The sequence below is a fragment of the Phyllopteryx taeniolatus genome, chromosome 18 (assembly GCF_024500385.1).
Source record: "Phyllopteryx taeniolatus isolate TA_2022b chromosome 18, UOR_Ptae_1.2, whole genome shotgun sequence".
Classification (NCBI taxonomy): Eukaryota; Metazoa; Chordata; class Actinopteri; order Syngnathiformes; family Syngnathidae; genus Phyllopteryx; species Phyllopteryx taeniolatus.
Window position 1 is genome coordinate 14,305,483 of NC_084519.1, and position 26,132 is coordinate 14,331,614.

General features: G+C 42.3%; 3 protein-coding genes across 9 annotated transcripts in view; 2 read left to right on the forward strand and 1 right to left on the reverse strand.

The window, feature by feature from the left end:
• Nucleotides 1-32: 32 nt before the first annotated feature.
• Nucleotides 33-13,639, reverse strand: fkbp1b (FKBP prolyl isomerase 1B). Of its 2 annotated transcripts, none has more exons than XM_061754714.1 (4): nt 13,393-13,639; nt 12,199-12,246; nt 1,905-1,984; nt 33-596 (listed from the first exon to the last, which is right to left on the reverse strand). In XM_061754714.1, exons 1-4 carry the CDS (start codon nt 13,427-13,429, stop codon nt 468-470), a joined length of 294 nt encoding a protein of 97 aa, XP_061610698.1. In that variant the 5' UTR covers nt 13,430-13,639; the 3' UTR covers nt 33-467. The 2 variants fall into 2 exon arrangements, with proteins under 2 accessions (XP_061610698.1, XP_061610697.1); XM_061754713.1 differs by having other exon boundaries at nt 1,872-1,984; nt 13,393-13,628.
• On the forward strand, nt 11,453-20,288 carry wdcp (WD repeat and coiled coil containing). Of its 4 annotated transcripts, XM_061754696.1 has the most exons (6): nt 11,453-11,619; nt 14,697-14,794; nt 15,900-15,955; nt 16,135-18,008; nt 18,909-19,029; nt 20,053-20,288. In XM_061754696.1, the coding sequence occupies exons 3-6, from the start codon at nt 15,928-15,930 to the stop codon at nt 20,238-20,240; spliced, it is 2,211 nt and encodes a 736-aa protein (XP_061610680.1). In that variant the 5' UTR covers nt 11,453-11,619; nt 14,697-14,794; nt 15,900-15,927; the 3' UTR covers nt 20,241-20,288. The 4 variants fall into 4 exon arrangements, with proteins under 4 accessions (XP_061610680.1, XP_061610681.1, XP_061610682.1 ...); XM_061754697.1 differs by lacking the exon at nt 11,453-11,619 and having other exon boundaries at nt 14,658-14,794; XM_061754698.1 differs by lacking the exon at nt 11,453-11,619 and having other exon boundaries at nt 14,723-14,825; nt 15,900-18,008.
• A 788-nt stretch (nt 20,289-21,076) lies between these two features.
• The window catches only part of si:dkey-261l7.2 (uncharacterized protein LOC569751 homolog), a 6,398-nt gene continuing 1,342 nt past the window's right edge, over nt 21,077-26,132 (forward strand). Inside the window, exons 1-7 of one of the 3 annotated variants that reach the window (XM_061754709.1) lie at nt 21,077-21,215; nt 22,339-22,469; nt 23,046-23,135; nt 23,211-23,299; nt 23,853-24,013; nt 25,021-25,137; nt 25,749-26,132. The exon at nt 25,749-26,132 is cut by the window's right edge and continues 272 nt beyond it. In XM_061754709.1, the coding sequence (XP_061610693.1) occupies nt 22,345-22,469; nt 23,046-23,135; nt 23,211-23,299; nt 23,853-24,013; nt 25,021-25,137; nt 25,749-25,859 (693 nt within the window). In that variant the 5' untranslated portion in view covers nt 21,077-21,215; nt 22,339-22,344 and the 3' untranslated portion in view covers nt 25,860-26,132. Of the gene's footprint in view, nt 21,316-22,338; nt 22,470-23,045; nt 23,136-23,210; nt 23,300-23,852; nt 24,014-25,020; nt 25,138-25,748 lie in introns of all 3 variants that reach the window. The other 2 variants (XM_061754710.1, XM_061754711.1) reach the window with 2 other exon arrangements.

Here is a 26,132-nt window from a genome sequence, read left to right on the forward strand (position 1 = left end):
CATTTTCTCAATCAAACAAATGGGACACAGTGTAATAACATGCCATTTTTATTTTAGAGTTAATCAACAAAAATGATAAGCAGCAACAGTTCTGTACGCCATCTGACCGGGTTGACTAGGGAAAACACACGTGCAGTCAATGCTTTTTATTGGGAAAGAGGTTACAAATACATAGTTATGGCAATGTTTTCAGGAGCATTCAGCAGGACAAACCCTGATTAAAGTGGTGATGCAATCAGGTCAGTAGTGTATGTAAGCATTGTGTTTGTATAGAAAATACCCAGTCAAGACGTAGGGACTTTATTTTTTAATGTGCTTATGCTCTGTTGCTAACACTGTAAGGCTGTGAGTGTTTTGATTGCAGTATAGTATGACTTTGGATGCATTTAAATAGTGACTGGGACAAGAGAGGGATGGCGTTGGGGGGAGCGTTAGCGCATCAACCGGGTTCCTCCGCACAACTGTTTTCACTCCAGTTTGAGTAGTTCCACGTCGAAAACGAGCGTGGCGTTGGGAGGGATGACGCCGGGGTGGCCCGTGAGGCCATAGGCAACGTCCGGCGTGCAGGTGAGCTTCACCCTCTGGCCGAGGCTCATCTAAAGGACAAGATGTGATGCTTTATTCGCAAAAGACACACATACGACTTTCATCACAATATCCAAGCAGTTGAAAAAGTATATTATATATTTAAAATTTGTAAGTCTGCATGTGTTGGTCCAGCTTAAAAGGGTTTGGGTTTCTGTTCACGTGCTGCGTTACTGCACGGTCTGACTGTCCCATCACTGAGTGGCTTTTCGTTCATGTCTACTGTACAGGTCAATCATTGCAGCAGCACCCGGTTGGTCGTGTTAATCACAACAAGCTACAAGACAATTTCCCCATGAGACATTTTACATGCAACTGAATGGAAATAGACCTTTGCAAGCCATATCATATTTAATTATATTTTACTATTATCATTACTTTTTTTTTTTTTTACCTTTTAACAGAGAGCTGAAGCTTAAAATGGTTACCAATTGATTTTTATATTTGATTTGTTTCTACTTGTATGTTATGTTTTATTTATGTTTAAGTAATTCCTATTGTTACATTTCTTTTTCAATATTTTATATTTTAATTTAATAATTGCTTGTTTTCATCTATTTTGCTATGAATATTTAATTATTATTTTTGTATTGTAGCTATTAAAGTATTTTACTATTCAATTTTTATTTCAATATGTGGCTATAAATAAAATAATTTGAAGGTCAATGGAAGGTCTATTACTATGAATTTTTCTTCCATTTGTAATCCGTAGTTTTGTCATTATATTTAATCCTGCAAAAGGAGTTTAATGCATTACAATGACTGTGTAACTAGTAATACAGTAAAGCAAACCAATGTTCCCCATTAAAATTAATTTACTACTGTACTTGTATGTAATCTTGCTGAATTCGAGTTCGCTCAAATACTGTATATTTTTCCCAGCAATATTTAAGTTCCCTAAACTGAATGCTTTCTTTGAAAATTCCTGCAATTTTGGAACCCAACTCACAAGTTGCGCTTTCCAATTGCGCTTTCCCTAAGTAAAAGCTGCCTTCTTCTTAATGTGCAGCAGAGGGGGCTATTGTACAAAACAGACTAAAGTCAGCTTGTATCGACGTTAATGAAATTGATATTGATATAATTAATAATTATTGAAAAACACTGTTCTTTTTCATAATGATGCTCCCATTTACAGTCAAGTAAAATGAAAAGATTCTTTTGATTGACAAGAGGCAATCACAGTGTCAAAATGTCCCCTATAGAGTGACATAAAATCCGTCTACGCTTACATTTAGCCTGGCAGGTGCAAGGACCGTGTTTACGAGGAATGTTCTAGTTTTTCAGACCTGAGCCACGCCTTCCTCCCAGCCTTTGATCACCTCGTTGCGTCCGATCTTGAACTTGAAGGGCTTGTTTCTGTCTCGGGATGAGTCAAACTTTTTGCCGTTCTGCAGCATACCTGTCAAAAAGAAAGAATCGTCACTTTTGGGTGATATTTGCAAACGAGGGCTTTTTAGGATTTGGTCTTAAAATCCTAAATTATAGCGGGGGGTGGGGGTGGGGGGTCATTTTATCAGGATCTTGGGTTTGTTTCAATTCTCCCTAATGCACAGAGGCAGAATGTGAATCAGGAAGCAGTGGCCTGGTTTTTTGGATTATTATTAAGTTAACAACTAGGCCATAGCTCGTGAGCATATCGAGGGAGGAAGAAAAAAAAGAAAAAAGTCGAAACCCAGACAAGGAAAGATGGAGGAAGCTTAGCTTTTTACTATTAAAAAAAACCATGAATACATACATTTATCTTTTGACACGGAATAACTCCAAAGTACCAAGAGTTTTGGCATGCTCTACCACCACAACAGATGGTGCTGATAAAACTTTTTTTCCCCTTGAAAAACTACCGGCAACAAATGTTCCCATTGGTGTCTTGTGGCTCTTTACAAACAAATTGATAATTTATGATAAAAACATACGGGTTAGGGTCCAAGTTTCTGTCTAGGGTAACCACAGCCAACCTTGGCCATCCCCTGCCTCCGCCCGACTACTACATCTACAGTAAGATGCTGTAATACTACTCATGATTGCGAGAAGATAAAGAATATATGCCTGTATTATATTTTCTGTCTGCACGCGTTGCTTCACCTTTTGTGTTCAAATATCAGCTACTTTTAAAACCCCGACCATTAATGCGAACAGTTAGCATGTCAATTATGTTTTGCATTGTACATGTTCCAAAAAAGCTGGGACAGGGTCATGTGTACCACTGTGTTACATCACCTTTTCTTTTAACAACATTCAATAAACGTTTGGGAACTGAGGACACTAATTGTTGAAGCTTTGTAGGTGGAATTCTTTCCCATTCTTGCTTGATGTACAGCTTCAGCTGTTCAACAGTCCGGGTTCTCCATTGTCGTATTTTACACTTCATAATGCACCACACATTTTCAATGGGAGACAGGTCTGGACTGCAGGCAGACAGGCCAGTCTAGTACCCGCACTCTTTTACTACGAAGCCACGCTGTTGTAACACGTGCAGAATGTGGTTTGGCATTGTCTTGCTGAAATAAGCAGGGGCGTCCTAGAAAGACGTTGCTTGGATGGCAGCATATGTTTCTCCAAAACCTGTATGTACATTTCAGCATTAATGGTGCCTTCACAGATGTGTAAGTTACCCATGCTATTGGCACTAACACAGCCCCATACCATCACAGATGCTGGCTTTTGAACTTTGCGTCCATAACAGTCCGGATGGTTCTTTTCCTCTTTGGCCTGGAGGACACAACGTCCACAATTTCCAAAAACGATTTGAAATGTGGACTCGTCGGACCACAGAACACGTTTCCACTTTGCATCAGTCCATCTGAGACGAGCACGGGCCCAGAGAAGCCGGAGGCGTTTCTGGGTGTTGTTGATAAATGGCTTTTGCTTTGCATAGTAGAGTTTCAAGTTGCACTTACGGATGTAGCGCCGAACTGTATTTACTGACATTGGTTTTCTGTAATGTTCCTGAGCCCACGTGGTGATATCCTTTACACATTGATGTCGGTTTTTGATGCAGTGCCGCCTGAGGGATCGAAGGTCACCGGCATTCAATGTTGGTTTTCGGCCTCGCCGCTTACATGCAGTGATTTCTCCAGATTCTCTGAACCTTTTGATGATATTATGGACCGTAGATGATGAAATCCCTAAATTCCTTGCAATTGTACATTGAGGAACATTGTCCTTAAACTGTTCGACTATTTTCTCACACACTTGTTCACAAAGAGTTGAACCTCGCCCCATCTTTGCTTGTGAATGACTGAGCAATTCAGGGACGCTCCTTTTATACCCAATCATGGCACCCACCTGTTCCCGATTAGCCTGTTCACCTGTGGGATGTTCCAAACAGGTGTTTGATGAGCATTCCTCAACTTTCTCAGTCTTTTTTGTCACCTGTCCCAGCTTTTTTGGAACGTGTTGCAGCCATAAAATTCTAAGTTAATGATCATTTGCTAAAAACAGTTTATGAGTTTGAACATTAAATATCTTGTCTTTGCAGTGTATTCAATTAAATATAGGTTGAACATTATTTGCAAATCATTGTATTCTGTTTTTATTTATGTTTAACACAACGTCCCAACTTCATTGGAATTGGGGATGTAGTAGCCGAGTTAGTAAGCACTCTTGGTGTGGGTTAAAATGATTAGGTGCCGCTGCCCGAGCGCTGAACCGATACTCCTCCGGTAACAGCCCTTTAATTGATGTCAGTCTGTGTTCACTCGGCAAGTGTGAATAGTTGGGGGTCTAAAGACGTTTCGTGAACGCCACACTTTAACGACATAACGGCGTCGCCTCTCCCCTTTCACCGGCCGTCTAAAATTAGCGGCTCCGGGCATTTCTAAGAATCACACAAGGCCCGCCAATCGCAGCTGGGCCGGGATCGGTTCCAAACAAGGAAGTTGTCGAGTGCAAACCAACCGAGGGTCAGCATCTGATGGTGTCCCAGTGGTATCACCATACAGTGATTGTGCCATGAGCCATAAATCTGAAAACCATGCATCAGGGAAACTAAAAAAAAAAATGGACGAAATTGAACACAAAATTCTCTCAATTTTTATCCAATCCAAAATCAAGACCAAATTAGCATATTAGCAGGCACGGTGGCCGACTGGTTAGAGCGTCAGCCTCACAGTTCTGAGGACCCGGGTTCAATCCCCGGCCCCGCCTGTGTGGCGTATGCATGTTCTCCCCGTGCCTGCGTGGGTTTTCTCCGGGCACTCCGGTTTCCTCCCACATCCCCAAAACATGCATTAATTGGAGACTCTAAATTGCCCGTAGGCATGACTGTGAGTGCGAATGGTTGTTTGTTTCTATGTGCCCTGCGATTGGCTGGCAACCAGTTCAGGGTGAACCCCGCCTCCTGCCCGATGACAGCTGGGATAGGCTCCAGCACGCCCGCGACCCTAGTGAGGAGAAGCGGCTCAGAAAATGGATGGATGGATTAGCATATTATGCTAAAAACAACAAAATCATCAAGTCGATACTTGATTCTGGTGTATCGATACTGTATCATGACAAATAACGCTACCATATATCCTAATATAGATATTGAATGCTACTGAATCAATACCGTAATTTGATACAATGTATGACAGTATCATGATTTGATGCTAACGTATCTATACCGTATCATGAAAGATGATACAATATATCATAATATCGATAGTAGATGCTGGCGTATTAGTCCCGTAATATAACAGACAATGATATGATATATTGTGTTCAGAAGGAGTGCGAAGGAGTGCGACTTATATGTTTTTTCCTTCTTTATTTTGCATTTTTTGGCTGGTGCAATTTATACTCCGGAGCGACTTATATTCCGGAAAATACGGTAGTTGTTTGAGCGTTTATTTGATGTCCTTGATCTCCAACTTAAGCTGAATCACGAAGATATTGAAAAAAAAATAAAAAATGCTCAAATGGTTTTCCATATAATTCTACCAACGAATTAATGAGCCAACTGCGATCAAAACAAGTTTCAAGCATGGTGGTGGTAAAAGCTTGACAAAAGCGACAAATCTTGTTGGCTGGCTTGGGACTGGTTTGCAGCACGTTGTAAATCCTGCGACAGATGCAAATGTTGGCGTCTGGCACTTTTTTTTTTTTTTTTTTTTTTAAGCCCTGAAGGCGGTTTCTAACATTAGGCGTTGATTAAAAAAATCTCCTCAATGATCTTGTAGCTGAAGTTATAAAAAGAGGGTGTGCTCTCATAATTGACAGCTGCATTGAACCACTTTATTAGGTGCACTAGCAAGCGCGATCTGGTAAAAGAAGAGCGGCGTAAATCCTAACAGGTGTGCTCATATTTTGGTTCACTATCTGGAAGTTGTACAATCACAATTACAGTAAGCCACCGCTTCATCATTCTGTGCCTATTGCAGATTTTTCTGTTAAACATTTCTTTGTGTGTGGAAACACATTTGCAATTTAATGACAAAAGTGTGTTTAAATGTGATTACAGTGTGTGGGAGGGCTATTTTAAGGCCGAAACTAATAAACATGTTTATATATTTTTATTCCGTTATTGTTATGTATTTTCGATACATCTTATGCTGGCAATTTTTGGGGTGTGTTCAAATACTACAATGTGTTTAGAAATGTATTTATGTATTCATTTATTTTTTAATAATGGTCTCACTATATCGCAAAGGTTCATCTATCGCAAATGGTTCTCCTCCTGCGATGAACGTGTGATAGCCGTAAATGACTGCCTTTCTGACAGTGTCACTCAAAACTCAGCATAATAATAATGTTGTTTTTTTAGGGGGGGGGGGGATTTAGGCAGTCGCCGCTGCTATCAGTTATGGGTGCTTGGGTGGAGTGGTAGTTCCCTTTCCTTCCTGATCCTGACGCCGCCGGTTACGGGTCTCAAGAGAAATCTCCGAGCTCTTTTGGCTCCGCGTCGGCACAAAAAAGAAAAAAAAATGTAAGTACTAACAGAGGCGGGGTTATTTTTACTCCCTCCTTCCCCTATCCCCCCAGTCTAGAGGAGCTGCCAGCATGAGATCCGCACCCCCTCCCGCCATCACTAAAAAAAGGGTGGATGAAAAAAAAAATGCTTTATGTCTGAGCCCACACTGCAGTGAATGTCTGCAAGAATGTAGCTTTCGGTGACTGGGAGGACTTCATACGATGAGGGTGGGAAAACTGCAGCCGGTGGGCCATAATAAGTCCACAAGATTATTGGATCCAATCGTGAAGCCAAACTATGTAGTGCAGTGAACGTAATGTACAGTATGGCACTGCACAGCATTTTTCATCACGATCTGAGCTTGTGGAATCAAACTGTGAGTGTTCCCTTTTTTCATGGCGAATCATCATACATTATTGTCCTACAGAGGACCCCCACATATTATCGGTCCGGCATTCTCGAATTCACCTCGTCACAGATTTTCTGGGGGAACCTATCCTCCGTTAAATTTGTCTCTTTGCGATTTTCCGTAAAGCGGCTGCTTTGGCTCACAATAGTTTTGACACTGGACTGCACCGCTACAGTAATTCTTCCTCATGATCACAATTGTTGACATGTAGGTACTGTACATTATGTATCTCCGTGCTTAGCTGTAAGCTGTTTACTATACTGTATTTTTTAAGGGTGCAGTAATGTTTGAAGACGTTTGTAAGAGTTTCAAACGCTAATAGTGTTTTGAGATCATACTTTGTAGGATATCGTATTTATGGTTTAAACTAGCAGGAACTCACTGTTTTCAAACGCTAATAGTGTTTTGAGATCATACTTTGTAGGATATCGTATTTATGGTTTAAACTAGCAGGAACTCACTGTTTTGTTCGAGCACTTGAGGAGGTGTTGCGTTTCATGGCGAGTCATCAGACTTTGCTGCCAAGTTCTGCCCACACCCTACGGTGAAAACTCACAATTATCACAATTAAGCGTTGTCCATCTGTTGAGCAAACTCAGTTTAATTTTGATGGCGATCACGCAAATTCCGAAGCAGGAGATCAAGTATGCCTGAAAATCACCCAAATATAGTACCTTCAAACCAAAATGGCAGACAATCTATCCTTTCACAGCGTAGGTTCCTATTTTAAGTCCAGTCTGATTTACAAGCGATGCAGTGGTGGCGTGTTCTGAGATTTTCTACTAATCTTAATTGTTTTAGAGGTATTGGGTTCGAACCCTTCCCTTGTTCTCATTTTGGGAAGGCAAGGTCCAGTGGTCTACTCCCATGTTTGGAGCGCTAACATAGTAAGGAATGATGTCCGCATTTAGACATGACCTCATCGCATCCTCCTGGCCTGCTGCTCGCATGGGCGCCATTTTTGTCATCTTGATTTTTATTTATATTGGGCAAGCTGACTATTGCAATGTTGTAGTCATTTAACAATTTTTGATGTTGTGTGACATTTCTGGAGTGTTCTGGTTGTCTTAGGCCCGGTACACACAAGGATTTTTCAAATCTGAAAAAAATTATTTATCTGTGACAAACCCCGACATAGTAAGATTAAACAAATCTGGCCTTCAACAGTTTTGGTTGTATTGTGTGTTGTGTGCTGCGATAATCTCAACGCAGAACACTACACACAAAGATTATGTTCCGCTGCCAATCTTGAAATCTCGCGCGATCACACGTGATTTCACAAAAACGAAGACGAGCAGACACTTCCGGGTATGCGCCGATGTTACCCGAGTGTTTCCGAGGGGACTGGACTTGGAAATTAAATTAATTTACCCTCAATCCGCAGTTAATTTCCATAATGCCCATGGAAGGTTTTCCATTTGGGAAATTCCCCATCTTAAATTCCCATAGAAATTAACCTGATATTTTCCACCCCTTTGAATCTCAAGGAGCACCTAATGTTGTGGCCAGTGAGTAAATCATGTGAGGAATAATAACAGATTAGTTTTCACTCTCTAATTCGAAGCTCTGTGCGCCACCGTGAGCGGCTTTCCCTAAAAATGTCGGCCTCGTGACAGGCTCGCTCGCCATATTTGGGAATCTCTGCCTCCCGCCCGAGTCACGCGAGCGTCAGCTGCACGCCATGTAAGCGAGCGTCTGTGCCGTGTGTGCGTGTCTGCGTGGTTTGAATCCCAAAGGAAGGCTCACAAACAGCCACGTGCAGTGTTCCCATTGCGTTTGGGATGAAGCGAGGACATCGAAATGTGACATTTGCTTCCAACTGAACGAAAACAACAAAATACTAAACAAACAGCCCTATTTATCTTTGCTTCTATTTGGCCAACAGGAAGAATGTGAGCGTCTCGTGTTCCAATTCTTTGGCTAACCGCTATCACCAGACTTCCTCTTCATGGGATCTTGGTGTAATCTTTGCTCTTATAAAACTCAAAAGTGGCCGAGGCATTGACCCAGAGAGGAGGCAAGGAAGTTTACACGTAACTACCATTCCATGTTTTTTGGCAAGCCATCAAACTTCACCGCAGTGCTACACCCACAAACAAAGACGATAACAGAAATTTCGCACAATTTAGCATTGTCCTTGCGGTTCAAATCTGGTAAACGTCACACACAATCTCTAGGACAAGTTTGTGTTGAAAGGATCCCCGATATTCGCCAAACTGACCCTAAAATGTCCTGTTCAAACCAAAATATCAGACTTGCTATGCGTTTTCGTGCATGGCTTATTGAGACCTTTTACATGATAGAGACGTGGCTACCAAATGTGGGGCAGGAATTTTCTAACTCAGCTTATGAGAGTTTCATGTTTATTGGCAAGTCATCAAACTTTGCCACTCACAAGCAATGGCCAAGATCTCATTTTCACAAGTGTGTATAGCCCATCTGTCTACTAGCAATCGGACAAAACATCTTGGACAAAATCTTTTTGAAGGACCCCTGAAATGGCCTAATTGACCCTAAATTGGCCATTTCAAACCAAAATGGCAGACTTTTTCCATCTTTTCGGGCATGGCTTCTTCAGACTTTTTGGTGGGTCTTCTCATGATAGACATGCCTAGCAAATTTCATGATGGTCAGTGAAACTGGGTTAGCTGAATTTATAATTTATTAGAGTTTTGTGGTTTTTGGCAAGTCGACAAACTTCGCTGCTGTGCTCCGTCCACACGCAACGACGAAAACGCTTTAGTGTCGCCCATTTGTCTTGTATACATAGTTTAATTTTGGTCGCATACTGACAATATCTCTACGGGAAGTTTCTTTCTGACATATTCCTAAAAAATGCCAAAATAAACAGCAGACTTCCGATCCCTTTTTGTGTACGGCTTTTGACAATAGTCATGATGTAGATGCATTGTTGCCTATCAAAAATTCACATTCCTAAGAGAAACCAACTTAAGGGGCTACATTTTCAAACTTCATTTATTAGACTTTGGTGTTTTTTGGTGAATCTTCAAACTTTACCGCCATGCTCTGCCCACACAGAATGACAAAAATTACTTTAAAATTTGGCAGCACTCTGACAAAATGAAGGACCCCTGGAGAATCGCCATAATTAACCATAAAATGGCTGTTTCAAAACAAAATGGCTGACTTCCTGCCTTTTCCGGCATGGCTTCGTCAGACTGTTTTCTATGACAGACATGCCAACCCAGTGAAACTTGCTTCGGGGGCTGAGTTTTTTAGACCCCGGCCATAGTTTTCATGGCAGCCATTTCCTATCGCAGAGTCAATAACAGGTTTATCGCTCTGTGGGGTCTGTCTGGCTGAACTGGAGCCAGCAGCCAGCAGCATGATGATTTAATGAGTCAAAATGGGGGAGGACGTGTGGAGTGAGGCAATGCGGAGGATGTGAGTGACGCACACCAATGGAGACATCCAGTCAGCGGGGAGGCGGACATGGGGGTGTTGACACCTTGTTAGGGAGGAAAACAGCAATAACACAAACGGCGCCGCTTCTCCTTTTTCTGATGGTTGGATAATACGGTGTGCCCACCCATTATATCGCGGTTCAACGTTTGTCAGTCATATCGCTGATTTTTAATACGACTGTATTTACGACTATTCGCCATATGAACATTAAAAGAATATATTGTGGGAGGGCTAAGACTATATAAACACAATTTCAACGTATGTGATCTCTCTATATCGCAGATTTTCACCCGTCACAGGTAGGTCTGGAATGTATCCCCTACGGAAAACGAAAGTTGACTATAACACAAACGGTGCGGTTTCTTCTTTCTTGATAAAGTTAGATATTAGTTGCGCATGTGTCTCCAATCGCCACGTGTGTTTATGACAAAGCCTGCGGCGCAGAGGGTGAGGCAGTGTTTTTATAGCTGCATCATAAACCTGCCGATCCGCAGACAAGGCTGATACGAGGCGAGCCTTGCTTTTTGTTTTGTTTACTTTCTGTCTGACCTACTTGTCTGCATCGAACAAGTGCCCGAGGCACACGCTAACCCAAATGTGTTTCCCCCATGTCGCAGCGGTGCAGCTCACAAAAATGGGCGGCTCTGAACAAAAGGGACTGTATAGCATGAACATGGACATGCTGGACGGTCAATTGAGGCCATGTGGGACAACTCGGGAGAGCATTGGGCTCCATTAGACCAGTGTTTCTCAAACTTTTTACACCAAGTACTACGGTCATGAGCAACATTAAAAAGCAGTAGCGGAGCAGGCCTAAGTATTCATCAAAACAGAGAGGAAGCATACGAAAAACATGCTTATGAAGAGTGGCTACGAGAGTAGACAATACTTCCAATTTGATAATCACATTTACGGGAGCATCACCAATCACTCTACAACAAATTCCTCCATCCACCCATCCATTTTCCTTACCGCTTATCCTCACTAGGGTCACGGGCTGCTGGAGCCTATCCCAGCTATCTTCGGGCGGGAGGCGGGGTACACCCTTAGCCGGTCGCAGGGCACATAGAAACAAACAACCATTCGCACTCACATTCACACCTACGGGCATTTTAGAGTCCACAATCAACCTACCACGCATGTTTTTGGGATGTGGGAGGAAACCGGATTGCCCGGCGAAAACCCACTCAGGCACGACGAGAACATGCAAACTCCACAAAGGCGGGGCTTGGATTTGAACCCCGGTCCCCAGAACTGTGAGGCAGATGTGCTAACCAGTCGACCTCCGTGCCGGGACAACAAATTCAAGGTAACGTTAATATATAACTATGACGCTGTCTCAAAATGAACGTTTGCAACCAGCTATGAGAGTTAGCATGTCTACAATTGGTGAGCTAAACACTATAAACCCGCCACCGAGGCAGAAAACTAGCTAACTAGCACGGCTCGCATCAGTTTGCGTCCACTCTGACGTTACTTCACAAAGCAGAGAAGAACAGAGAAGCAGCTACCATTACTCATTTTTGGAGAAACAAGTACTTTTGCTGTTGTACGACATTTTGATTTTATTTAGGAAAAAAAAAATCTATTGCTTATTTTCTTTCCATTCACTAATGTAACTGTGGAGCATGTTCGGTGTAAAAAAAAAAAAAAAAAAGAAAGACAACAAAAAGTTAGCTACCCAAACACTTCAAAATAATACATTTTATAGCTGTAAATGCAATACTGTGAAATCGCGATATTTTTGCTCACGGTTATCATACTGTCAGAATCTGATACTGTACCGACCACATGGGGAAAAATAAGACCACGTGAGACAACGGTGACAGCACAGCATGATACGACATGGGACAACAAAAGACCCTGTATAAAAGAATGACTCACTCACCTATGTAATGAACCACACACGTCTGACCCTTCTTTGGAAATGTGCTTCCTGTGAAAGAAAAAAAATACACATGAGTTCATATTACGCCGTTCCCTATCCCCCACTACTGTATATTGCAGTTCAACCACTGCTATAGCACTGATTTTTAATACAGCTTTCGAAGATTCACTTTACAATCATTTCAGACATACCAAGAATTACGTGTTGGTTAAAACATTTATTAATATATCGGCAAGTCCAAATGTAGAGTTGCGCGTCTTCAGGGTAGTACCATGTTGTACCACAACATGCCGGGTAATGCTTTTTTTTTTTTTTTTTTTTTAATTACATTTTATTTTGAAAAACTAAACATCAACAGAGAATTACAAGTGTTTTTAAAAATAACAAACAAACAAAAAAACTACATAACTTTGCTTTTAAGTCTGCTAGCTTACTGCTAACACATAATGGGAAAGGCCATAAACAGAGTAGCGCATAGCATCTTTGTTGTGGGGTTGTGACACATTAAATTCATATTTGAACACAAACTGTGCAGCAGCACATGTAGACCGGTAACAAAACAATACATCACAGGCGCATATTCTTTAAACTCTGTGAAAAAAAAAAGCAATGAAATTGCACTTTTGAGTCACTGAGCGTAGTGGTGACCCTTCTTCGCTTATGTCTGTAGGACTGTATTATACTGCCCTCAGGTGGCCAAGGCGCACACACCAGAAGGAGTAGCCCAATTAACTGAATTGAAGCATGAAATCATGATGCACTAATAATAATAATAATAATAATATCCTAAAACATTCTATTATGTTATTATTCTATGTTGTATGAAGGACGATATTATGGAGTGCTATTTTGCTTTTTAAAAACATATTTCTTTGGGGTGGCTGAATCGGTTTTATAGCATTTCCATTCATTTTGATGAGGGAAGAGGATTTGAGATACCAGTGTTTTGAGTTTCAAGTGGAACGAATTAACATCGTATCTCCAGGCACCACATATTAAAAAAAAAAAAAAAAAAAAGTGAGTACTTGGATTATATAAAAATGACTTTGTCGGGGTTATTTCATAACCTGCGCGTTGTACAAACTGGAATTTGAAAGATGACGATATAATGCACAAATAAATAAAAATATTAAAACGTAATAGTTTTGGGCCTGGGGGAGAGAGGGACGAAGCCCCCTCCGGGAAGCCACTCACCATCACCGGGAGATATTGTCTCGACTTCCACGCCCATGGTTCTCCGATACTTCGTCGATTTCTAGCCGTAGAACATAAGTCCTTCCCAGGCGAGCGTTTCCTCGTATGGCCGCTACCGTAACAGCTCGGTGTCCGCCGAAGGACAGCATGCAGTCGTCACCCGACCGCCGCCGAGAGCCTCCCAGTCGAGATATGAGGAGGGAGAGAGCAGATTTCTGGACTCCCACTGGCCAAAGGGCTCTCACAAGATGGCGGCGCCACACTGCGGCGGAGCGGAGTACTTACTGACCGAGCGGTGGTTGCTTGTGATAGATTCGTGACGGTTGTTTGGGATAAAATATCAACCGCTGCATGTACGGCAGGTCTCACTTGGTGCTTTGAGTTGGAATCCGAGGGCAAATGCAATTCAAACGAGGGAATAAGTTAGAAATGAGGCTAACTTGCAATTGAACTACGTTTCCCATGATGCATCTTCCATGGTGATGGTCGGGAACCACTTCCGTCTCAAAAGACGAGTGACCGTGGGAGACGTTTTTTTCATGGTCACTGCTTGTTTGTGGATTCGTGGTTGTTTTTTATTTTTTTAGACGCATCAACCACTCTGAATGCACACCAACTTTCCAAAAGTTACCAAAAATACACAAAAATGAAAATATTTTAAAATGTCATTCTTTCGTACAGGTTATACGAAGTTTATCCACTGAGGCTGTTCAAATTTGGCACGTCTGCTAAAACGGATTTTAATTTCCACAAGTTTGTGTGTTAAAACAAGGAAAATGTGTGTATGTCATGGGTGAGTTTGAGACAGTCCTAAGAACTGCCTGCGTTTCCACCACATTCGCGCAGAAGCATGCATCTGTTGTTTTGTGAAGAGTCATGGTGTGAGAATGTCAAAAGAGTAAATCAAACAGCAACATACTGAACATAAGGAATTAAAGTCATGTACCTGTACCTGTCCTGCAATTTTGCAAAATAAAATAAAAAAGTATACATTTATGTGAGATCTAAAAAGGGGGTCACATGCTCGTGAAGCTACCTGAGCTGACTGAGATGATGGTAGGTAGACAGATTGTAGACGTTTTTATCCCAAAAAATTGTTTTGTGAACATAAACCTCCCTATTTCTCTGCAACATTGATTAATGATTAACCATCCTTATCAGGCAGACTATTAATATATTTATAAAAGCTCTGTAGTTAATAATTTAAATTAGTAAGGTTTTATGAGGATATTATTATGAAAGAACAGTAGGCCTGTGGGGAACAGTTTTGAGTCTAACTACGTTTCCCATGATGCACTTCTCAGGATGACGCCGGGGAATCACTTCCTGGTTGAACACTAGTAAACATTGGCGTCACGGCGTTGCCCGGCAAAATGTGAAGTTACGCCATACAACATCCACCGTAAGTGCTTCGTGAAGCTTTATTCGGCAAAGTACGTGTTGTTTACAAAAATGTGTGTGTGTGTGTGGTTTTTTGTTGTTGTGTTTTTAGGTCTATGGTATCTAAACGTGGAGTTAAAGAACAGCGTGATTGCATTCTCACTCGTGTGATCACGTTCGATCTGTAAATCATTCTTAAGCGACATCATGGACGGAAAATTCAATTTGTTTAGTTTAACTTAATTGTATCACTACTCTATGCCTTCTTACATTAGATTACTATGGATGCATCGAAACCACTTTTCTGAGACCTAGTAAAACTACTTGCTAACTAGCCAATACCAAGTACAGATACTTAATAATACCATTAAATCTTGCAATTGTGGTGAAATTTTTCATCAAACATTGTTCAATAACACAAAACGAACTTTTCTTGAACATGGCGTATGCTTCTATCAAATATAACCATTTCTATAGGAACAACTTGTCATTACTGACGTTTTAATATTTCCTAACAGTCTTGCCACACGTTTCAATTAAATGTCGCATGTAACACAAGGCATTCCAGTTATGTGGTATCTCAGTCTGAACACTAGGGGCACTAGTATGTAAAAGGTGTACATAGATAAGAGACCATAGAAGTAAAAGACAAAGTATCGTCACACAGGTGACATGGCTCCTACCCCACCTGTCCAGATGCCAGGTTGGTAAAGTGGCATAGTTCCTGGTTAATGTTAAAATTAGCTATAATTTATCAACCAACGTATCCCTCATTCTTTAGAATTGTTGGAAACTTTGCATGGGAATTAACAGGACTTTATGGGAATGTATGAGAAGCTTCAGATATGCCGCCACTTGAGTGAAGTGGGAGAAAAAAAAATGGAGCAATCAAGGTGCTGTAATACCTTTGCATCTGGGCAAGGACAGCTATCACTTGTGTATGGATGTCTGCTTATGATGACACAAAATGTTTATATTTATGCTTGAATAAGATATTGTTCCATTAAATTACCCTAAATTCCCAGAATCCCAGTTAATTCCCACATAGGCGTTCCAATTTGGAATATTTTCCATGTAAATTTACAGGAAATTTTCCACCCCTTTGCAACCCTACTTGTCTCACTTAGCAACCTCTTTGGAGTTTGGGTCCTGAGAATGACAAATTGTCTCCTCCCCAACGCATGTAAGTGAGCGACGTCATCGGCCTCAGGTCCCGAAAGGTCCTGGGAGTGTCGTGTCGAGGTCGTTGCGCTTTAATCAGCTAATAGTGCACGTCACCGCGCCCTCGGCTCAGGAGAGCGGATTAAGGCGCCTTCTTGGAAGGAAACCCAGGACAGAACCTTTGCCGGTTCTAATCTGCAGGGCGAGGAGCCACCGGCCGCTCAGATTTGTTGTGCCGCTTTCTGGCCAGGATGGACCTGGGCAAGGCCAAGCTGCTGCGGAGCGGCATCAACACGCTGCACCAGGCCATCCACCCTCTGCACGGTGTGGCGTGGACCGACGGCAAACAGGTGTGCCTGACCACGCTCTACTTCCAGCGCGGCGAGGCCAAGTTCGGCGACACCAACGTCATCGGGCAGTTCGAGCACGTCCTGGGACTCTTCTGGGGCCCGCTGTGCTGCCCCGACTCGCCCGCCTTGCTGGCCGTGCAACACAAGAAGCACGTCAGCGTGTGGCAGCTGCAGCTCAGCGCGTTGGAACATAACAAGTTGCTGTGCACGCAGACCTGCGAGATGAGCGAACCCTTCCCGTTGATCGCGCATGGCTGCGTCTGGCACCCGAAAATGGACATTCTGGCTCTCCTCACCAAGCGAGACGCATCAGTGCTATTCTCAGTGCGGGTGGACAACAGGAGGACCAAGGCAGAAATCAAAGGTAGTGGGCTGATCCACTGCGCGTGTTGGACTAAAGACGGCACTCGGTTGGTGGTGGCGATCGGCGCCGCGCTGCACTCCTACATTTGGAACGACATCCACAAGAGCCTGGCGGCCTGCTCTTTTTGCCCCATCTTCGACGTGGGGGGCTACGTCTGCGCCATCGAGGCAACGGGGGACTCGCAGGTTGCTGTGGCGACAGAGCTGCCTTTGGAGAAGCTCTGCGGCTTGAACGCCGAGATGGCCTTCGAGGTGGACCCCCCACGAAACCAGACGCCAGAAAACGACCTCTCTCAGGACTCCAGACGACTCTCGTTTGACCTTGCCGAGAGGTCTCGCTCGGGCCCCCTGGACCTCACCCACCTCCTGGCTAGACACCGGCGCTCGGACCCCAGCCCGCTCATCCACCTGCAACGTAAGGACACGGTGACGGGCTCCGGCCAGGACTCCTCGCACCTGGTGCTGATCACGTACGAGCGCAAGGTGGTCACCACCCGCAAAGTCAGCATCCCCGGGATCCTGGTGCCGGATTTGGTGGCGTTTGACCCGCGAGCCTCCACCGTCGCCGTGGCGTCCAACACCTGCAACATGGTGCTGGTGTACCGCATCACGGCGTCGGCCATGCCCAACATCCAGCAGATCTCGCTGCAGACCACCGACAGACCCAAGGGGGTGTGTTTCCTCAGCGAAAAGGTGCTGCTGATGATGGTAGGCCGGCAGAAGTCCACGGACCCCGCCTTCCTCCCGTCCTCCAACACGGAAAAGTACACCCTGCGCCTAGTAGCCAAAGAGTTTGACGGGGAGGGTGTCCCCTCCCCTCTCAATGCAGAGCCTACTTCTAATTTGTCACGGATTAGGAGGCACTCAGAGCACATGCCCAAGGAGGACAGGGAGCGGCTGGGGATAAAGGACTTGGTTCTTCCCAGGGCGGGAGTGGTCTCCCGCTCACCCGGGAGCAGACGCAGGCTGGTGGAGGAGGTGAGGAGCCCCGAGCCAAGCCCCGTGGCCAGCTCCGTGGACTTCTCCTACTCCTTGGAACGAACCCCCTCCGTCGCCGCGGAGACCTCGGACATCGGCCGCATGGCCGGCCTGGCGGTGGCCGGACCGGCCAGCAGGGACTCCAGCCGGGCCGGATCGCCTAGACCGGAGGTGGCGCCGGAGCCATTGCTGGCCCCGCCGGGTGGCTCCTCCAGGGAGCGAGCCCTGGAGCATCTGGTCTTCAACATGGAGCGGCTGTTCGCTCGCGTCGCAGACGTGCAGCAGTGCCTGGGCGAGATCCGAGAACACGCCCAGAACGGCAAGAAGCTTCAGAGTTCCTACCCGGCCGCCGCCGAGCCCCCTTACCTCAACGTCACATGCCAGGTACATTCACGTTGAAAATTCCCTGGTTGGAATCTGTACTCCTTACGCTGTTTCGTACTTTCCACCTGGTTTTAAAGAATCTGCTAGCTTTTAAAAACGTCTTGTCTGATTTTACAAACATCTGTGTTTTTTTAGTACGTTGGCACGCCAGTTTTTTTTTTTTTTTTTTTGTATGCCTATGGAACGGTGATGTTTCAGCACCATTAACGTCGCGTATTAACAAGTGACCAGGGTAAATAATTTGAAGTATTCTGCTAATGTGCTAAAAAAAAATATTGTCCAATATTAAATTTTTCTAATGACTTACAGTGAGCCTCCATTTATAGTGGGGGATATGTTCCAGACGCACCGGCAATAGGTGAAAATCTGCAATATAAAGATTATACTTTTTTTTTGAACCCTTCCATGCCCTTTAAACACAATGAAACTTATTAAAAATGTTTACATAAATTGTAAACATATTTAAACACACCCAAAAAATTCAATTTGGAAAGTGCATCAAGCTACTTTGGCTCTCCTTTCCCACATGCGAGGGCATTACGGTAAATAAGTATACAGTGCAAGCTTGATGTGCGTAGTTTTTCGAGTTAAGAGCCGTTGCATGGTGGTGGTGGTTGTTTTTTTTATTTTGTGTTGCAAGCCAGGATTTGAAATATGAGTGTAAATACAAAATGAAAACACTTGTGCTGCTGTAGGCCACAACCCATGTCCAGACGCATGCAAAATTAATTTCCAGGAAAGACGAGTCGATACTGTAATGCATTTTCCATAAAAATGCATAAAATAATGAGCCGCGATATAGCGGGGGCTCACTGTACATGTGTGTATATTCTGGTAGATGTGGCATCGGTCAGGATTGGAAGCGGCGCTTGACTTTTGTATTGTTTTTGCGTCGCGCAGAACCAGCTGTCTGAGAACGTGTTCATCGACGAGCGCCGTCCGGTGCTGCTGTGCGACGGCAAGCTGTATCTGCGCGCCCTCCAGGAGCTTTTCAACCTCGCCGTCGTGGAGATGCTGCACGGTACGTGAATCTATCCAGCGAGCAATAAACTCACTCCCGTGTTTTTTCCCAGCTTGCTTGCTAGCCCACCGAGCATTTACATTATCAAGAGTCCTGCAATACTTGTTGCATTAGTCTCTTTTTTTTCTGTTAAATAATTGATGAACTAATTATACTTTAATTATGAGTAACAGAAAGGTTTGTTATTTTATTAAAATAAACTATTTTACATCTATGAACATTGAATGTTTGTTTTCATTCATTTTATTAAATAATTGGTTAATCTATTTATTGTAAATAAAATATTGGTTAAAAGAAACATCTAAATTATATATACATATTAAATAATTGGATTTTTCACATTGTATTAAATAATTGGTAAATTATACAATAATTACATTCATATTTAAAATTTACAATGGATTTTATTGGTCAATTATTACAATTTTTATTTATATAAAACAATATAAAATGTATATATTTTCAAAAGTTTAACACTTATTGTGTTAAATATTCGTTAATATAAATTAATTATAGATGCAGTCACACAGTTTCAAATTTTAATGAATCTTTTTTTTAAAATAACAAATTTTACATATGTAAAATGTAACACATTTTATTCAGTGTGTTAAATCATTGTTTAATTAATTGGATATGAATAAAGAAATAATTATTTGATTCAAATGAGCAATTTTACATGAACATTTAACATGTTAATTATTTTAAATAAATGGTTACTATTTGGATTTGGATTATAATTAATAATATTTTTAAAAAGTGAATTATTTTACTGTTCAAAAAATAAAGTTTACACATTTTACATACACACACGTGGTCCAGCTGTCCTTTTCTAAAATGTTTGCCCAGCCCTGGTGTAAACTATGTAAACACATTGTGGGTGTCATGCGTTTGAGCTATAATTGGATGTGATTAGCGGCTCGGGACAGATTACAAGCGTTTAAACGGAAGCATCTTAGTTTATTGGCATGTGACAGGCCTAAACCACAACACCCGGTGGTTATGTGAATGTTTTTTTTTTTGCAGGCCCACTGTGGATCGTCCTAGTGGCCGACGCCGACGGCTTCGTGCCCCTGATGTTCAAGCCCAAAGATGAGCTTACGGTACGCAACGGCAAGCGCAAATCTACGCTGTGCACCCTCGGGAGCTCCGAGACCTCCGGCCCATCAAGTCCGGCCCCCTGCCACAACACCACAACGGAGGCCTCCACATAGTTTTATGGACTTAAACCACTTGGTCAATAAAGCAGTTTTAACACTTCACTTTTTGTTTCACTTGTTGTTTATGGGATAAAATCAAAAAGTCACAATGTACTCTGAATTGCCAGATGATGTGCAATTTGGCTCCCTAGTGGCTATGAGCAGTATAGAGCATATTTTTTTGTTTTTTTACAATTTTCTTCATAAATTCATGGATGGATGGCGAAACCCTGCCACGAAAAATCCGCAAGTAAGGGTTATACTGTCCTGCATTAACATATAGCTGCCACGAGGTGGCAGCAAATTACTCCTTTTGTCGAAATGAAGCTTAATTTGCTGCAGCACCAAAACTATACTATGACTGCTTGGGCCTAAGCACAAAAATAGTGAAGAGGTGATTTTTTTTTTTTAGCAGGGATAAGTTAGGTTCCCGAAAATTCATCTCCTGTTAACATAGCCCGCTGCTGTGGCCGCCTTAGAGAGCTTCGTTGTTTACCGAAGAAACATGCTAGGAGAAGTAGCATCCATTTTTACAGGACTTAAAAAATTTCAGATTAAAAGTGACATACTTTTGCTGTTTTCCAAATATATCTAAGTGCGTGTGTGTATTTGTGAATTAACTTTGTGACTTTTTTTCGTTTGTCGCTTTATAACGTTCTTGCCGTTGACTTACGTTCGTTTACGAGCAACATCAACCACATTCAGTATGGCGGCGAAGTTGACGTCCTTGTTTCTGTCGTATTTCCGGGTGACCCCCCCCTTCCCATCCTTTCAACTCTGACGTGGCTTTCCGCGGACTGGGAATCACGTGGTAGCTCCGTGGGCCGCCGCAATTGGCTGAAACTTCAAACGTGTTTTGGCTCTACGTCCCCGCCCACTGGCGGTATGTCAACAAACAGGTGGCCATAGGCGGACGAGTCGTATCAACACAAGAAACCCAAAAAATATATAACAACAACAACATAAGGTGGGATTTAAAGTCAGAACGAGGTGAGGATCAAAATTCACTAAACTTTCTTACATTGGTTTTGATCAGCGGTGGGAGTCAGGGTCATCATGGCTTAAACAAGACGTCGGCAAAATTTTTAAGGTTGGTTGCTTCATTAGATGAGGAGGAAAAAAATAATAATTAAAATAAAGTGTATGTAAAATATTTTTTTAAATATAATAATAAAAAACTTTTTGAAATACAATTCTGATTATTTTATTTTTAAATTAATTATAATTAACAAAATATTTGATTAAATATTTGTTCTTAAATGTGTATATATAATTTTTTTTTCATTCATTTTATTTTATTATCTAGACTAAATTTTATTATTGAATAAAATTAATTATTGGGATTGGAGGGCAATGCAACAGGTTGTAATTGTTTTGCTGCTGGATCTTTTTTGAGGTTTCACTGGATATGGTGGTGTGATAATTTAGTTTTTTGTTTTTATATTGTTTGTTGTTTATGTTTGATGACTACTTGTTGAGATTTTTTATCTCATTGAGGCTTTCCTAGTTTAACAATTAAAACATATATTTTTTTAAATTGTCAATTCAAATCGAAATACATAAAAATCAAATGTGAATGTTAAATTGACATTTTTTTTATTTTTGTCCAATCAGATTTCACCCACTATGTGTTGTCATGCCAATTTAATCTGCACAGGTCTTTCAGAATTGGTAGTGCTAGCCCATGTAACTTCAAACTATACAGTGAGAGTGACTTAGCTGACCTAATGATCAATACATGGTAACATTCACTAACATCATATAAAACACGCTAATAATGCAGTCTGATGCAACAAGTAATGGCAAATGCTCACTGGGCACCTACAGTATACTTGTGTGTCACTACTCATTTTGTCATTAACGCACCCAGCCGAATGAAATTTATAATCCGGTGGTAACACACGACCGACTGAATCTGTTTACTGATTTAGTGGCCAGGCCAAAGCCATGTCTAATATATATCTATATTTTATTTACTTAAATTTCAATTTGTTTTGTTATGTTACTAGATATTGTGAACTGCTCCAGATGATGTACGTGGCGCATTGAAGTTTTTCTTTCATAGTGATGTGATAGTGGTGGTATTCAAAGATGGAATTCATTTTTTTTCCAGGAGGTGATGCCTCAACTGACATTGTCGGCAGCCATGCAACTGGTATTGCTGCTGTCGGCCTTCCCGGCTCAGTACTTTATCCACAAATGGTGTGGAAACACAGCAGAGGAGCGCCTTCGTGCGTCCTCACAGTAAGCAACACACACTAAATTTTCACATGCAGATACAAAAGTATCGGACATTTTCTGTACGGAATATTAGAAGTAATTATCTGATATTAAATGTAGTGAAGTATTGAAAGTAAAAATGCTAAAAAAAAAAAAAAGTTAGGGGTTGGGATTGTGTTTGTATTTACGTAATTTTAATGGATTTAGTGTACTTCAGGGGTTATTGTTGAATAATTGGAATGAGAGACACAGACACATGTGCACTCACAAAGACTTCCTGTTTTCTAGCATCTAATTTTCATGAGCTCCCCATACCAGTTTCCCTTCCACTTTAGTACAGGCAGGACTATATATCTGCTTTGTGCACCACAGTTTTGGCAGCCATTATTGTCAACAAACAAAGTCTGCAAATTTTATTTTGGGAAATTGTATTGGACTAAAAGTATACATTTTATTTAGGAAATTAAAGTTGCCAGAAAGAAAAAAAAAAAAAAAAGCACCTTTCCAATAAGTAGTTCTTGACATCCCAAAATCTTGCTTTTTCTTGGCTGAGGTAATAAAAACACATTCACTACTAAGTGTGGTGGTGTTGCATTCAAGGTTAATTCAAGAGTGGAAAGAGTGGAGCGGTTCTCACCTGGACGTTTCTGTGTGGCACGAGTGGACCATGCGGCAGATTTCCAAATTCTGGTGGGTACTTGGAGGAACATGCGACATGCCGGTTTCCTACAGCACCTGAACTCACCTCGGTGCCTTTTCACGAAGGTCTGCGCTCGGTCTGGACGCTGATGAGGAGGACATGTCGGACACCATGAACAAGATGATGTATGACAACGACCAGGGATTCTTTGGAGGTTTGTGCCTGCACGGTAGTACCTTGATTTACAAGTGCCCCAATTGAAGTTTTCCCAATTCACAACATCAATCCACCATCGGTTCACATGGTTACCTTACAGTGAAAGTTTGTTTTTTGTTTGTATCTTCCGGGTTTTTTTTTTTCACAAAAACAATTCAAACGAGACAGCCAAAGGGCTTTTCGTAACAAAAGCATTCATCCTATCCCTAGCGAATAGCGGGGGTCCATTGTACATACTCTGTGTCTGGTGCCAAAACTTGACCAGACAAACAAGCATTCACACTCATTTTCACACCTCACTTTCACACCGAAAGACAATTTAGGCTGGAGTCTCCAATTAACTTAAGAAGCAAGTTTTTCGGAATGTGGGAGTAAGCCGAACTACCCGGAGAAAACCCACACAAGCACAAAGGAGAACATGCAAATTCTGCACAAGGCCAGAATCGAACCCCCAACGTCAAAACTGTCATGCAGACGCGCAAGCCACTGCTTCACCGTTCCACCTGTGATAAGAGTCCAATAGCTAAATGTTTGTGTTTCTGTCACCACAGCGTCTAAAGCGGTGCGCAGTCCACGGCCGCCTTACGTCTTCCTGCGGGTGGGCGAGGTGGTGATGGAACGTAAAGGCCACCGGGTCGGCGTGGTGGTGAGCTGGGACACCGAGCTGAGGGCCCCCGCTGAGTGGGTGGACAGGGTGTACAGTGGAACGAAGGTCAGTCGCCGTGACTACTGAGTTAAAAAAATAAATGTTTTAAAACCAAAGCGAAAGTAGCTAAAAGGGAAAGTGACTGCTTGATGAGCTTTTTAGCCGTGACAGCGTTGGAAGCTACGTTCATGCTGCATTTGTGAAAACTGGGACATAAGAAACACCCGACTTTATGAGCATTTTCACAAATTAGTGGTACATTAGTAGCAGTTGTTTGAAGGTTTATACTACATGCTAATTTCTGTTAGCCCGTTTGTAGCTGTTCCTCAGCTCAATGAACAGGTGAGAAGTTTTCAGACATCAGTTCTAAGATCGGGCCGAAATACAGTAAAACATACAACTATCTTTGTTTAGGCACAGAGAATATTACCTCGCTCTGCTTTCCAAGGAGCTAAGCAAACATTCAAAACCTTCAGCTCTGACATTGCCAAAGGTTTCCTACCTTGTGTCCTGAAGCTCCTCTTTCCAAAGTCTCAGAGAGCATTAGTTTCTCCTTGAGACTACGACTCTATGTGCCCATCACCTTGAAAGAGTTTTCCTGTTAGCATTAAGCTAGCAGACTTCCGTTAGACGAAATTTTATGGCTTGGTTAAACATAAATGTTTGTTTTATGTGTCAGTTTTACAGTCAACTTCAAGTGACAAACGGCTTGAAGCAAGCACGTTTTGCTTCTTATTTACTGTGCGAGGAAAGGAGTCTTTGTTTCCTCAAAGTGATGTTATACGATATTCTGCCATTTCTGGACAGCAAGAGAGTATGAACAGGGGCTGATGAATCCTTTTAAAAACGTGTTTGAAGCGTTCGAGAGGGGTAAAACTATTAAACGGTCTATTCAGTAGACTCTCTTGCATGTGGCTTTGGAATGCATCCCAAGCGATAAACGGGGGTTTAATCTACAAACATCTTTTTCGTCAGGCAGTATCTGAACAACTTGAGTTGACACACACTTGTATGATATGATGACATATGTTGACATAACCCATGATATACGGTATGTTTGGATTAACTGTTAGGATGTGGCTGCAGAGAAGACTCCTCATTACAAAGTTCTGTTCAGCGGGCCAAGACCGAACCATGTAGTGGTGGCCTACCTGCCGCAGACTCAACTCAGACGCATCACGAGAACCAAAGTAGGAGCACAAACACAACACACGCAAAAACCCAAGACAGGCACGCAAGAAATACACAAATAGACGCAAGACGAAGACACACAGGCAAAAGACACGCACATACAGAAAACACACAAGACGCAACACAAGACAGGCACATAAGAAACACGAGCACCCGACACAGGTATTCAATTACAGCATTCCCCTGCTATTTGCCAGGCATAGGGAAGTGACACTCCCTGTTAAAATTGTCAATAGAAGCTACAAGCTGGTGGCAAAGCACAACCTTTGTGTCAACCAGAACAGGCCCGTCAGGGGAGCCGATCTGGCCCGTGGGGGGTAGAGAACGCATTGACTGCAATTTCTCAATAAAAGTAACTGTAACTAATTTGGTCCACTGGAGGTCGCACTGACAACCACTCAAATGACCACTTAAAAGGACATTCTGAAATTGGCTTTTACTTTGACTGCTTTGATTGGACACCTGACATTAATGCACTTGTGAGGCTAAAACGTGCTAAATTTAAGGAGCAAACCACGACACAAAATATGTGAGACATGCACATTACACACACAGTTACAAGACATACACGCACACAATTTGCGTTATATTGACTGTGATGTGTTTTCAGCCAAACATTGCCATCTTGGAGAACTACTTCACTCATTTTGACGGCGACCGCTTTGTGCCTCTACCGTGGCTGAAAAAGATATTTCCCGAAGACGACATCGACAATGACTGAACGTCGTGGCTCCTGAGATGATGACGATTATTCCAGTTTAGCAGGAGCTCATTCGAATGTATCAAGCGACAACGCAGTACTGTGTACAAGTCTTAGCCACCATTACCTTTTTAATCAAACGGCAGCCATTTTGTCATAACCGTAAAATACAGTGGAAACTCAAACTAGGTACTCATGAAAACAGAACTTTTTAACATTCTTAATGTCCTCAACATTATTGTCGAATAACAAAAGTGTTAACTCATATCGTACATTCATTCTTTTAACATTCTT